This window comes from Homarus americanus, unplaced genomic scaffold, assembly GCF_018991925.1.
Source record: "Homarus americanus isolate GMGI-L3 unplaced genomic scaffold, GMGI_Hamer_2.0 scaffold39155, whole genome shotgun sequence".
NCBI lineage: Eukaryota > Metazoa > Arthropoda > Malacostraca > Decapoda > Nephropidae > Homarus > Homarus americanus.
The window spans coordinates 5,907,915-5,923,794 of NW_024737042.1; the positions used below are offsets into that span (position 1 = coordinate 5,907,915).

The 15,880-nt window shown below is 38.6% G+C and overlaps 1 protein-coding gene across 2 annotated transcripts in view; it reads left to right on the forward strand.

The window, feature by feature from the left end:
- Nucleotides 1–15,880, forward strand: part of LOC121872623 (medium-chain acyl-CoA ligase ACSF2, mitochondrial-like) — a 100,886-nt gene that overhangs the window by 54,913 nt on the left and 30,093 nt on the right. For both annotated transcript variants that reach the window (XM_042375526.1, XM_042375527.1), the window contains exon 10: nucleotides 9,211–9,318. In XM_042375526.1, the coding sequence (XP_042231460.1) occupies nucleotides 9,211–9,318 (108 nt within the window). The remainder of the gene's footprint in view (nucleotides 1–9,210; nucleotides 9,319–15,880) is intronic.

A 15,880-nucleotide genomic window follows, 5' to 3' on the forward strand; every position in this document is an offset into this window, starting at 1 on the left:
GTAGAGAACGATTTCCATTTACTGGAGACACGGGAGTCAAAGTAGTTTTGCAAGATCCTCAGAACCCAATAGAGATTTTTTTGTCTTTTGTAGACAGAGATATAATAGAACATATAGTGAGAGAGACAAACAAATATTCTGCCAAGATCTGTGAAGAAAAGAGAAGGAGTGCAAGGGTATTACAAAGTACTACAAGAAGCTATTTTGCAGGCTGATAGAAATGAGTTTGCATAACCGCCATGTAATCTACAAGAGAAATGGAGGCCAGAAAAACCTCCTTGACTTCAAGTTGCTCTTGATTGAACAGATTGTGTCTGCATATAGCAAAGATGTTTATTGGATAAATAAATCCACAAGCTCAGTAACTCTTGAGCCATGCCCTACAAGACTGAGTGGAAAACATTTTCCAATAGAGACAGAGTCAGCTGAAGGTGGTAGTACAAAGAAGGTTCAAAGGAGATGTACTTACTCTGCAATGCAAAAGAAAGTGAGGAGAAGTATCTACAGCTGTGATGTTTGTCAAGTTGCACTGTGTATTACTCCATGTTTTAAGCTTTACCACACATCAGAAAGCCTTCCAACGTAGGAGACTGACAGCAGTGAATGAACAAATGCCATAAGAAGCAACAGTAAGGCAACAATATAGTAAGGGAGGGTGGGAGGGAAACCACATCCAGGTCACAAATCCTGGACACAGCTTTGGCTGTGGGTGTGAGTGACTCCACGTACCTTGCTTATACGAATATAAATAATAGCCAATTACAAAATTCAAGTTTTAATATTAAAAGCATCTCTGCTATGTTAATGAAATATAGCAACTGTGCCATATTGCCGTAGAGACTATATACTGCATAGATGGTGTTAAAATTTCACAAAATGCGGTGTAACTTTATTTATGCTCCACTCCAGTGGTCGGTGGCATCTATATAATGACGATTTTTAAATTTGGCACTTCTTCATTCACTGCTGCCGCTGGCTAAGGGATAATGTACACCTGCTAAACATACAGGCTTTCACGACCATATCATGTACGCACTCTAAGAACACTATGTGTGAATTAGGGACGGGAGATTGAGGTGCCTTTGTCAGTTGGTACTACATTACAGTTGCCCCCCCCCACCAACAAACACACACACACACACACTAAATAAAAGGGCAGGAGGCATTAATGGATGAGAGGATAATATCTGAAATTCTCCTATGGGAGAGACTCAGACCAGATACTATTTTGGAAATTTAGGGAAATTTAAATGTTTTACGAGCATTCTTTATACAGTAGAACGTCGATATAATACGAGATACGTTCCAAGAGAGGTCGTTTAAACCAAATTCGCACTAAATCGAAGTGTTGTTTCAATGGAATAATTTAGTTTGGTACTTGAGAGAAACACAAAATACTAAAAGGACTGAGAGTCTACCCAGATGCACCTTAGCCCATCTCCTAGAATAAACAAAACATTGTTTTTTGTCGTATTATGTTAAAACAAACACTTATAAATCAACACAGCTAAAATTAAGGGATGAGAAATGGTCTGTTTACTGGTTGGAAAGATGGGGGGAGGGAGGGAGGTGAGGTGATATGTTTGACAGTTGATGCCAAGGTCCAGTGCTTATTTATTTATCTTTCCATAAGAGAGACTTTAAGTTTTTCTCTTATAAACTGTCACTGAACTGACAATGGGAGAATATAATTAACATTGCTGGAATTCTTATAAGATAGTGAATAATTTGAATATAAACAAGCTATAGCTCGCATTATACAGTTGAGTCTGGATTTACGTGGTTTTGGTTTACGCGTTTTGTCATTTACGCGGTGCCTTGCCAGAATTGAAATGCTTGATTTACGCGGCAAATTTGGTCATTTACGCGGGAAGCGACGTGGGCAGGGTGCGCACAAGGTCGCCCAGTCATCAAAACATTACCGAGTTCTTCACCCGCCACCCACCACAGCTGGCCCAAGTCAGTGATAGTAATAGTGAGGATATGGACTTTGAGGGGTTTGACAAAGAGGCCCTGCAAGCCTCTGTGGTGGATAGTGATACAATTGATACAAGTGATACAGGTGAGGGCCAATAATCTACCCTCTGCCTTGGAACCAATCCCCCATCCCCATGTGCCCAGCCATCTTTTCTACTCATGTAAGTGTTAAAAAACCTAATATTATTGACATTTCTCTTAATTATTAATTGTGTGTGCATACCATCATAAAATTAAGATGTTATTTTGACTACAAGGTACGTATTGTGTCGGAAAAATTGGAATTTAGGGGTCGTCCCAGTCTCTATTTCAATTGATCCCATATGTTCTGTTATTTCATTTACGCTTTTCTCGTTTTACGCGGTACTCCGCGGGTTCAATTGACCGCGTAAATGAAGACTCAACTGTACACAAATTTCAGTTCTAATTTAAGAATTTTATGACAGCAAAATTTTTATCTCTTGTGCAAAATATATGACATTTATATTAAAATTATTCGCTGTCTTGCAAGGATTCCAGCAATACAAATTATATTCTCCTAACTTTAGTCTATGATATTATATAAGATAAAAAATTTAAGCGTAAAACACCAAACCCTGGTTGGGAAGATGGGGGAGGAGGGGAGGGTAAGTGACAGTGACATGTTTGGCAGTTGGCACCGAAGGTCTAGTGAAGTATTTATTTGTTTATTTATGTCCTTCAGCTTGAGATTATGTTTTTTGTTTATATAATGTCACAGAAGTGACCGGGGAGAATATAATTTACATTGCTGGAATTATTATAAGATAGTGATTAATTTGAATATAAACATTCTATAGTTTGCACTAGAAATTTTTTTTAGTATTCATTTAGTACATTATTTTGAGTACATGTACAGTAGAGCTTTGCCCTTAGGGCAGTGGGCCAATTGCAAGAAGCTCCGTGGTGTATACCATGCTGTAGTAGCCCCATGGTTGGTCTCTGCCTTTCCCTGGCCCTCCTACCCTCAACTTTGCCCATTAATACATTATTTTGAACCCAAGGATTTATCAAATGCTAAGATCTTCCTTTTTCATTCAGAGACCCCTTTGCCCTAAGAGAATCCCACCTTGGTCTCTGGAAAAAGTTACTAAATTTCTTATGGGGCCTAATTACAATATAAATCTGAACAGGGATAAATTACTACAGAAGGCAGCCTTCCTTCTAGCAATAGCAACAGGTATGAGAATCAGTGAACTGATTTCAATTTCCAATAATTCATCAGTATTGGTATTTTCTGATGAGGATGTTACCCTTTTTCCTACGGAGATCCTAAGAAAAAATTAAAGGGAAGATTTCCAAGCTCAACCTATTAGGATAAAATGCCTAATGGATGAGACAAGGGTTCCTCATTTCTTGTGCCCAGTTAAAAATCTTCAGGAATGGTTAACCAAATTCCCTAATCGAGGCCCCTATGTTTTCTCATCCAGGGATGGTAAGGAATTGTCTTCTAGTCAAATGACAAAATCTTTATCTCAATTAGTGAATAAAGCAGACCCTGGCAAGAAATTTATGGCACACGACACTAGGAAATATGCAGGGTCTGTGGCCATTCTACAGCATATGAGCCTCAGTCGGATCAAGGAAATGGGCTTTTGGAAATCTTCAAAACTTTCCAAGGCAGCTATCTTGATTTATCTCTGAAAGATGCTTCAAATGTGGTGGTGTTGGGGTCCCCTACCCCCACTTAGTCAATCTCTACAACCAGGACCGTCTTCTTCCTCATCAGAATAAAGTGAGTATCCTCATCGGGATATGTAAATTAACATTTTACCTTCCGGTAAATGTTCCTAATTTTGGAAATATTCTAAACGGTTTATAATCATAATCTGGACCTAAGCTAGCGGAGCCTTGTATGCAAAGTCACCTCCCTCTCCACCTCCTGCTCGGTTATTCAAAGCTAGGGGTTGCATTCTGAGGTTTGAACAAAAAGCCGTCTTTTTCTAAAAACCAGTTTTTGTGATATAACCTAGAATGCGACGCCGATAACTCACCCATATCCACCCCTCGAGAGTTGACTTTTGTTTACTGCTTGCTCTAAGGCAGTGGTTCTCAACCTGGGGGCCATGGCGAGCTGTTATAAATTGTATGTTTCCAAATAATGTTGGGAATCTGAATTAAACAAAACTTGTATTACTTATTTTGACTTGGCAGAAAAGAATTTTCATTCTTTTTTTTGTCATTTTGTTTAATCATAGCGACAAGGGGAGAATGGAGTGAAAAACGTTGAGAACCAATGCTCTAAGGCAAGAGATGACGGTGGCAGTGCGTGTGATAGGGGGTGCGGGAGGGGGTTTTGAGAATTGCAATTAAATGCCAGGTAGCGACGTGTCCTCCTATTATTACTTATTAAGTAATTATTAGATGTTTTAATTGCCTGTATGTTGGCCTGGCGAGTTATTGCTAGGTATTAACATACTTAGGTTAAAGCTAGGCATCGCATTCTCGGTTATATCACAAAAACTGGTTTTTAGAAAAAACGTCTTTTTCTGTCCATTTCATGTATTTCTCTTGAAGTTTTTGTTAACCTTAGTATTTCTTCATTTGTTTTCCTGTCAGTGTAACTTTTTCTTAACATTTGCATATAACACCACATTTCAAAGGCCTCTAACCTCTTTCTGGTGTCTGCTGACAGTTTCCACACTTGTGACCCATACATCAGCCTGCCATATACAAAAAGCCTTATAGCAGCCTTTTTCTCAAATTGAAGTTAATACTTCTTTTGATCAGGTCTTTTAGATTATTGAATGCTGATTTTGCTTTACCTATTCTTATTATGATTTCTTTTGCACATCTACCATCACAGCTAATGTTACTTCCCAAATATTGTAACGTACACAAAATTTTACACTTGTTTTCAATTTCTCTCTTGCCTGCCATAATTTGTATTTTAGAATTTATTCCCAATTTGAAAACAAGCATTACTTTCACCTTTACAGAATTGACTCTTAACCCATGTTCTTCACCTTTCTTCCACTAATCTTTTAACCAGTTTTTGTAACGCCTCTTCACTATCCGTGATAAGAGCAGTATCATCTGCATAGCGTACATCTAATATTATTTTACCTTTAACTTTTATTCCGTCATTCTGAATACTGTACAGGGCTGCCTCACTTATCGCAAAGGTTATGGGCATGAAACTCGTTGCGAATATCGAAATTGCAAATAGCGGAGCAATTTCTCCCATAAGAAATAATGTAAATAGGGGGGATACGGACATCGCGGTGGTCACGGCCGTCAGATTTTAACACTTGTTTTACTCAATACATTTAGAACATAAAATAAATAAAGAAACAAGGGCATAATATCAAATAAACATCAATAACAAACACTTTGGGTTTATTAGGCATACAGTACTGTATATGTTTACAAATACAGTATACTGTACTTTACATGTTTGAGTGTGTGAGTGTTTGAATGTTTATGTGCGTAGGTGTGTGAGGTAAGTTTTAAACGTAGACTGTTAATTTACCTCTGATGTGCTGTGTTGCTTGCTTGCTGAAGTTATCATTTTGGGAGAGGGTGAAGGTTTACTGGGGTGAGAGAAGGCTGGGGTCATCAGCCACCTCACTCTCCTCACTGTGTTTTAAGGTGCTGGGTCTGGTCATCAATCCACATACTCAACATCCGCTCCATACTCACCATCTCAGCATCACGGAACCTAGTCAGTGATGTTGCAGACCTGGCCATCTCCTTAATCTTGTCGCCGCTTTTAACTATAGAATGCACCATAGAGGGAGCCAAGCCTTGCACGCGCCCAATCACTGACGTTCCTTCTCCGTGTTCATGTCTTTTTACGATATCAAATTTCATGTCCAACGTAACTGCCACACGTGATCTCTAGCAACATTGCTGGGATTTTAGTAGCTGGTCGCTTTGGCATTGCGAGATCACACAAAACACACGCCAGTATGTGTGAGACTGAGGACGAGCGGGAGCGTATGGCGGAGGAATACATACACGCTGTCCTACGCTACGGTTCAGGCGTGTGGTTCAAAATTTTTTGCTCTTAAGAATTTGCGAATAAACAGGGCAACCATTGTGAATAGTGGAAATGGGTAACAATAATTTGATTGCGGATAAATGGGGTTACAAATACCGAGGCTATGAATAACGGGGTTTGCCATATATTATACAAGGTCGTAGATAGAACACAGCCTTGCCTTAATCCCTGTCTAATTTTGAACCAATTTGTAAAGCATATCATTGCAGTACAGTGAACCCTCGCCCAACACTGGTTTGTTCAACACGATTTTGACTATACAGTACGTATTTAAATATATGTGACCAAATAATTTGTCCAACACGGAAAATTTGAATAGAAGTGGGTTAACAACTCGCCGCCTCCAACTTTCCTCCCCCCTCCTTCCTCCTCCGCTTTGCCTCAGCCACCCTCCAGTTGGAGATGCCCGCCAGTCTTGCTTATGCGCTAGTATCGTTAACATTGTACTAAAGTGGTTTTGGAACTTACTGTGTTTTTCCATTGCTTTGTGTGTTTTCCCTTGCATTATGGACCCCAATTTCAGAGGTGATGCTAGTGGTGGTAGCACACCCAAGAAAAGTAGAAAAGTGATTAGCTGAGAAAATAAAGATTTTATATTGGCTACATGATGGAGCACATGTAGCAACGCTTGCCCGTGAGAACTCTGGTAAATGAATGCACCATACACAGAATTCGTAGTTGTGAGGACAAAATATGTACAAGTGTGATAGCATCAGCTTCTGTAAGTGCTAAGGTAGCTCAAGTACCAAGGAGGGATTGGTACTAAGGAAAAATGGAAAACTATTAAATGTTTGGATCAGTGGACAAGTGAATGAGAAAAGATCTGTTGTCATCGATATGACGTAGCAATATGTGAGAATGCACATAGCTTGTATGTTCATGTTGTGAAAACTGAGGGGGCAGGGAGTGATGCTGTGATTGTGTCTGATTTCCAAGCAAGCAAAGGGTGGTTTGAAAATTTTAAATGCCGCTTTGCTTTACATAATGTGAAGCTTCAGGGAGAGGCTGGATCAGCAGACAAAGAGGCTGCAGAGCACTTCAAGCCCATGCATTTAACACTGATGAGACTGGTCTCTTTTATAAATGTAAGGGTAACCTTACCTACATTACAAAGACCCAAAAAGTTGCTCCAGGGTTTGAAGCCTTCAAAGACAGGTTGACATTGTTATCTTGTGGTAATGCAGCTGGTGATTGGAAGTGCAAACCAATGCTTGTGTACCGTTCGGAAAATCCCAGGGCATTAAATGGTAAAAATAAGCTTCATTTGCCTGTTGTTTGGAAGTCCAATAAAAAGGCCTGGGTAACTTGGGTGATCTTTAATGATTGGTTGGAGCATCATTTTGTGCATGAGGTCAAAGAATATCTTATGAAGAAGAATTTTGACTCAAGGGTGTTGCTATTGTTGGATAATGCCCCAGGCCATGATGCAGTAACACTTCAGTTCACGCATCCTAATGTGGAAGTTATGTTCTTGCCCCCAATACCACTTCAATTCTGCAACCAATGGATCAAGGTGTCATCAAGACATTTAAGTCATATTACATGAGGAGTGTCTAGAGACAAGCAACGAAACAATGGATGCTGATGCATATGAAACACTGATGGAATTCTGGAAGGCATTTAACATCAAAAACTGCCTTGACATTATAAAAATGTCTTGGGATGAAGTGAAGCCTTCTACCATGGACACTTGCTGGCACCAACTTTGGCATGAAAGTTCTCACGATTTCAGGGAATTTCCAACGGTTGACAAGGAAATGCTAAAATTGTGAAACTTGTAAAGGAAATTGGAGGTGAGAGTTTTGATGACATGTAGAAAGAGGAGGTGAATGAACTGTTGGACTTGCATTTTCAAGAACCTACAAATGAGAAGCTTGAAGAGCTTTTAGCAGATGACAGTAAAAGTGATGATGATGATACTGAAGTGGAATCCGTAAAACCTAAATTAACAATTAAGGCGACCTTTGAATTCCTCCTGAAAGCAAATGAACTTTCTGACATGTGTTTTGACATAGATCCAGTAATGGAGAAAAGTTTAAAGTTTAAAAGGGCCCTGCATGATATTTGTGTGCCATACAGAGAAATTTTGAAAGGTTTGAATACAAAAAGCAAACAACAGAAAATAATAGACTTCTTCTAGAGGCCGCAGTCACCCCAACTATCAACATCATCTGCCGATCTGGAGCCTGAAGCCAATGATCCTGATGATCCATCGGCTTAAGTATAAAATTCATTCAGGCTTCATCATAATCGAAGTCTTCTTCATCAATCACCATTATCAGAAGGCTTCACAACATCTGTGATATCATCATCATAGTTACGATACAATCATCTCGCCATGGATCGGTGAGTACAATAATGTGGTTTTATAATGCTTATCATTAATATGTTTAATTGTTTATGGTTTGTTATTTTTATTATTATTAGATTTGTGCCACCCCGTAAGAAGTTAAGTTTGCCCAATGCGATTTTGCCCAATACGCAGTTTTCGAGGAACCTAATCCCCGCATTGGGCAAGGGTTTACTGTATATGATTACTGTAATTTATTCACATTACAGTAGTACATGAGTATTTTCAGTTGAAGGAAAATAGTTCCTGAATAGATTTACCAATAAAGATTTTTCAATAGAATGCACTAGTTGGCATTCCCTTTTTAATATCCTGATGTATACATCAAAACATATCTTAAAGCTTCCCATTGTTCTTGCAGTAATAATGATAACAGTATTTGTTTATTTTGCAGTGGATAACTCTGTCATATGTAACTAACTGGTCTCTGGAAGTTAGAGATTCAGTGAGGGCCATCACCAGTTGGTCTAGTCTTAGATGAAAACAGAGGTGCTATATTTGTTAGCATCACACTGGACAACACCTGTCTAACATGTGATTCAAATGGGGATGAAACTCAGTCTCCTTGGTGAGAGACATTCATGTTACTAAAGCACTGTATTATACCACCAACACCTCCAGGATGAATATTGTTCCAAGGATCTACAATTTGACGTGTGAAGGAGGGTTTTGTACAGTTTAAATGAGGTCTTGAAATTTTTTGTGGCGGTATAGATATTGTAGATTGTTTAAAAATCTTAAATATCTTGATCTTGCCTTTACAAGGTACATAATGGTGCCTTTCTTACTGCTGCTGCCCTAAGATAACAATTCAGTGACCTAACCCATCAAATGGTGATGACCCACTGCTTTATCCCAACAGGTGATGTACGGGATGACAGAAACAAGCCCTGTTACTTTTCAGTGCTGCCCATCAGACTCACCAACTGTAAGGTCTTCCACTATCGGCTATCCTTGTGATCATATTGAGGTAAGTAGCATTTATTTGTGTCATAATAATTATTAATATATCATATTACAAAGTGCTGGAGATGGATGCCTTCACTTAGGTGATAATAACACTTTGTGCAGGTAAAAGTGAATAGAAGATACACTACACCAACATGTACATGTGCAAAGTGGGCCAGGGCATTAGTGAAATTGTCAAGCTTTTGGAGAAACACGACATTTTTTTTTACATTCAATAACTGCTCTCACCTCTCACAGACACTACTGTATAACAACACAACACTACCCCCACCCACAAAACAGTATTCCACCTCCCAACATAACTGAACACAGACATACACAGATACTGGTACAGTATTGTACTGTATATGCATAAAAAATTTGTCGATGATGATAAACATCAGTAATAATAATATCAACATCAACAACAACAACTTTAGTGACCTCCTCCATCCAAAGAATATTCAGAGAACTCGCTGAATACTCTTCCACCAGATGCTCAAATCTCAGAAGCTACTGTTCCCAGAAATGAGAGTATTGTACAGTACATCTTACCAGACTACTGTATGCTGTGGTCACCACTCTGCCATAGCATACATTTAAATCAAGACATTTTTTTTCTGCCTGTGGTTCTTCCCAATAACTCTTTTATCATAGTACCTGTACAAATTTAAATTTGTGATTGTATTCATGTATTTAGTTTACTTTGTTGAAATCTGACATGACAAAATATTTTTTTATGAAATTGAGTGTAAAAAGTTATTATATTTTGGAGTTATTGAAAAATTATTTTGCTTCAAATGCCAGAGTAATGCTTTTTAAGAATTTATGACAACGTTTGATATAATGTTGGCTAATTCTTATAGCATAAAATGAGAAATCCATGAATAGCTGTAGAGAATTTTAATTTTATCTTCATATCCCCCCTTGGTTCTGTCAGATTGTTTTTTAAGTAATATCAAAGTAAGATATGGAAACTATGGCTTTACCTTGATAAAATAAAAAAGTAGTAAAAAAGGACCCGTTACCATTTTCATATTTTACTGGAACTTGACATTCATTGGAAATGCAACTTAGAAGAAAAAGACGATTTTTTCTAAAAACCAGTTTTTGTGATATAGCTCGAATGCGACATCAGCAATGTTACCTAGGTATGTTAATTCCTAGCCAATTTCGCCAGGCCAACATACAGGCAATTAAAACATCTAATAATTACTTAATAAGTAATATTAGGAGGACACGTCGCTACCTGGCATTTAATTGCTATTTTCAAAGTCCTTCCTTCATTTTGCCACCATGCGTACTGCGAAGCTCATCTCTTGCCTCAGAGAGAGCAGTAATTAAAAGTCAACTCTCGAGGGGTGGAGATTATGGACGTCGCATTCGTGCTATATCACAAAAATTGGTTTTTAGAAAAAAACGGCTTTTTGTTCAATGCTCTGAATGTGACGCTCAGCAAGAATACCCGAGTAGGGGGTGGAGAGGGAGATGACTTTGCATACAAGGCTCCGCTGACTGAGGTCCTTATTATATTATAAACTATTTTGAAAATTTCCAAAATTAGGAACATTTATCGGAAGGTAAAATGTTAATTTACTCAAAAAGGATACTTACCTTATTCTAATGAGGAAGAAGGTCCTGGTAGTGGAGATTGAATAGATGGGGGAGGGGAACCCAGCACCACCACATTTGAAGCATCTTTCAGAGATAGATGAAGATTGCTGTCTTTGAAAGTTTTTGAAGATCTCCAAAAGCCCATTTCCTTGATCTGACTGAGACTCATATGCCACGGAAAGGCCACAGACCCTGCATATTTCCTAGTGTCATGTGCCAAAAATTTATTGCCAGGGTCTGCTTGATTCACTAATTGAGATAAGGATTGTGTCAATTGACTAGGAGATAATTTCTTAACATCCCTTGATGAGAAAACATAAGGGCCTCTATTAGGGAATCTGGTTAACCATTCCTGAAGATTTTTAACTGGACACAATATGTGAGGAACCCTAGTTTCATCCATTAGACGTTTTATCCTAATAGGTTGAGCTTGGAAACCTTCCTTTTCATTTTTTCTTAGGATCTCCGTAGGAAAAAGGATAACATCCTCGTCAGAAAATACCAATAATGATGGATTATTGGAAATTGAAATCAGTTCACTGATTCTCATACCTGTTGCTATTGCTAGAAGGAAGGCTGCCTTCTGGAGTAATTTATCCCTGTTCAGATTTATATTGTAATTAGGCCCCATAAGAAGATTAGTAACTTTTTCCAGAGACCAACTCTGATTTATAAGATGCAATTGTCGATCCTTGAAGGCCTTTAACTCTGAACAGAAATTCTAAAAATTCTTATACAACTGTTTCCGATAATGAATCCGAAGTTGTTAACTTGATAAATTGTTGAAAAAGATTCCAAGCTTTCTCATATTGAATAGAAGTTTGGGGTCTATGACCTGCTAATACTTGATTAGCTATATTGGAATTACCCAACAACCTATTTAAACTTTTTTTGAGAAACTCCAAGCGTGAAGTGCCAAGGATATCTCGACCTGAGAATGTAGTACCTGGTCTAGACATCCTTGTTGCAATTGTGGAGGATTCGGGCACCAGTCCAGTAGATCCAGGCACCAAGGTTGTAGGATCCAATATGGTGCAATTAAGAGGACTTTGCCTCGGAAGGAACTGAGTTTGTGAACCACTTTGGGCAATATTTTCACAGGTGGGAACAGATAGCTTGAATTCCAAAGGTTCCAATCTAAGAGGAGGGCATTTCCTAAAAGATTTGACCTGTCCAGAAATGCATAAATTGGCATCTTGTAATTTGTTAGGGAAGCAAACAGATCTATCTGTGGAGTTCCAAACTTCTTCACTAGACTCTTGAACTCCGATACCTTTACGGACCATTCTGTTTCTGTCGATACAATTGTTTTGCACTCCCGGTATATAAGTTGCTTTGAGGTAAAGTAATTGCGTTGCACAAATACTGAAAATTTTTTCTGATAGTTGTAGAAGGAGCCAAGACCTTGTTGAGCCTTGATGATTGAGACAAAAGACTGCTGTTTTGTTGTCCATGGCAAACAGGATCGTCATATTTTGTAAATTTGGGTTTGCCAACAAAAAGAATAGGACCACTGCTAATTCTTTTATATTTATGTGTTTGTCCCAAAGGAAGTTGCTCCACCTTCCTTGATTGAATTCCCCTTTTGAAGAATGGTATCCCCATCCTATTTTGGACACATCCGTACAAACGACCAAATCTGTTTGAGGTGGAACCCAGGGAGAGGGACCGATTGGATTGTCCCAGTTTGTCCACCATAACAGATGATTCTTTATCTGAATAGGGAGAGAAGAAGCAACTTTTCTGTTTCTGCGCAGCAACTTCGAGCCCAGATGAGATAGTTGCTTTTTCCTTAACTTTCCCAATGGAACCACTATTGTGGCAAAATTCAACAGACCCAGAAGTTTTTCCCAGTCGTGCCAAGAAACCTTGTGCTTTACACAAAAGGTTTCTACTTTGTTTATCAAATCTGTTACTTTCGTTCCTGGTTAACTGACTGACTGCTGATTTGTATCCCAGTGGAGGCCTAACCAATCCAACTTTTGATATGGTATTAAGTTTGATTTTACCTTGTTTATCTTTAAACCAAGGTTTTGAAATAGTACTAGTGTACGTTGGGTCGCCCTTTGACAATCTTCGAAAGAGTTTCCCATTATCAGCCAATCGTCTAGATAAGCAAAGGTTCTTGTGCCCTCCTTTGCAAGGATCTTTCTGGGAATATTTGCCAGTTTTGTAAAGACTTTTGGTGCAATTGTCAGACCGAATGGCATCACTGTGAATTGATAACTTAATTCCCCTACTTTGAACACCAGAAATTTTCTGTACCTGGAAGCAACAGGAACGTGATAATAGGCATCTTCGAGATCCACTTTTGAAATCCAAGCATTGGGCGGAAGTAGATGCCTCAGATGGTCGTAAGTGAGCATCTTGAAACTTCTTTTGGGAATAAATTTGTTTAGGATTGAAAGATCCAAAATCCATCTTAATTTGTCGCTGCCTTTCTTGTGGACTGGGAATAGGCGAGACATGAAACATTTCTCTGACTGCAACGGTTCTATGACACCTCTGTTAAGTAGTTGACTTACAAATTTTGTAAGTAATGGGGTTGGTTTTTGACCCTTCTTTGGGGATGCTAGGGGAGGGTGCCTCAACCAAGTCCATGTGAGACCCCTTTGATTGTCTTGCAAGCCCATATGGAAGAAGTCCATCTGTTCTCCCAACCACCTAGACGACCCAGCTGTCTGGCTTCATTGGAAGGGGGAAGTTGCTGAGGTGGTGGAATAAGGTCTCCTTCCGTTTCTGAATAAACGGCCACCTCTATTATGTCTTTGATTATTTCCTCCTCTAAAATTTCCCCTTGGTTGATAACTGACCCAGGCAGCTGGTCCTGTTCCCCTGTAAAACCTTCCTCTCCTAGGTTTCCAAAAGGTCTGAGGACTCCTGGGGACATTAATATTAATAGTATTCTCCAAAGATGATCTATAATTAATCAATGATTGCTCACCAAACAAAGCAGGAGAAAGAGAAGAACGTATCAACAAATAAGCCCTACCACTTGAATCATTATTCGTTGCTTGTTTTCTTAGCTGGACTTTCAGTCTTATGGCTTTCAACAAATGATCTAAAAATGCGTTGTACAGTACAGGGAATATGGGATCCCTTGTAGAGCAGCAGCAAAACATTTGTCCACTTCTGAATTTTCTTCATAGTCCAGCACAAACTTAGTTAATAACTGACATATCATAATTGCAGACCAAACATCTGCTGCCAATTTCCTAATTTTAAATTCTTCAAGCAACAGTGCAGGGGCAACTGGTTTCAAATTTTTTTCATAACTTATATCAACATATTTTGAAGCCGACACATATTGGGAAAGTTCATATAAGGAACTCTTTTTGTCATTAAATTGGAACTTCAAAAAACTAAACTTGTGAGCATTCCTATCTGAGGGAATGAATGTTAAGTCTTTCAATAAATTAGCCCAGACTTCGTCTATTTCAGAGATCATCTTTGGGCAAATATCGGGCCAAAGTGTAGTATCACCCTCCAAAAACAAAGAATGTTGACCCAAAGTTGCATGTCCTTCCTCTCTCTTTGTAGTTGCTGAGATATCAGGAAGCTTAGAGACATTTTCATAAAATATCTTGAATAAGGAATCCACAGATTCAGATGGATTAGTGAACAAAGAAGACTTAGCTCTTACCAATGTTACCCATGGCCTGTTGGGGTCATCCTTACACTCAATATTATCCATCAGCTGCGTGGCAGTTAAGAGCAGTCTGTTTCCACTCATAGTAGCCAACACATTTGCCCCAGGTGGAAGAGGTTGCCAAAATGGGGACAGGATGAAGTCAGTCTCAATAGGTTCTCCCTGCTCTAGAGACTGAACACTATAATTAGAGCCAGCCTCCTCATCCTGATCCTGGAATCCACTGAAAGCAGACTGACTAGGTAGAGGTTCTTGTAATCTTCCTACTGCCTCATTACAGTGGTCCCCCGATTTACACGGTCAATTGAATCCGCGGAGTAGCGCGTGAAACGAGAAACGCGTAAATAGAATAACAGAACATATGGGATTAATTGAAATAGAGACTGGGCCGACTCCCAAACTCCACTTTTTCCGACACAATACCTACGTTGTAGTAAAAATAACATCTTAATTTTATGATGGTATGCTCACACAATTAATATTTAAGAGATATACAGTCGCCAGGTTAATGTCCATTCAAATAATGGACTCAACTCCACCCCCCCCCCTCATCCCACGCTCGCTGGCTCCTCCCTCTCTGAGAAATGTTTGGGTGAAAACACTATATTTCAAGGTATAGTAATAAATAATACCTCAGACTAAAGTTAGGATATTATAATTGACAATGCTGGACTCCTTGCAAGACCAGGAATATTTTGAATATAAACATCATATATTTTGCACAAAAGATAAAATTTTGGCGCTTTGTAATCAAAATTCTTACATTAGATCTAAAATTTGTATGTCTAATGCAAATTCCATGATGTTTATATTTAAAATAATCACAGTCTTATAAGAATTCCAGCAATGTAAATTATATTCTGGCTGGGTAATTTGTATGAATTTTATGAGCTAAAACAAATATCTTCAGTAAATAAACAAATTATACTTGACCCAGACACTATCTGTCAATCAAAATACCCCACCTCCGCTCCCCCCCTCTACCCACGCTTGCTGGGTCCCTCCCTTCCTATCACCCACCTTCCCTTCCTACCAGAGAAATGTTTGGGTGAAAATATTAGGCTTACATTTTTAGTAATAAATAATACCTCAGACTAAAGTTAGGATAATATAATTGACATTGCTGGATTCCTTGCAAGACCAGGAATATTTTGAATATAAATGTCATATATTTTGCACAAAAGATAAAATTTTGGCTTTGTAATCAAAATTCTTAAATTAGATCTAAAATTTGTATGTCTAATGCAAATTCCATGATGTGTATATTTAAAATAATCACAATAATCATAAGGATTCCAGCAATGTAAATTATATTCTGGCC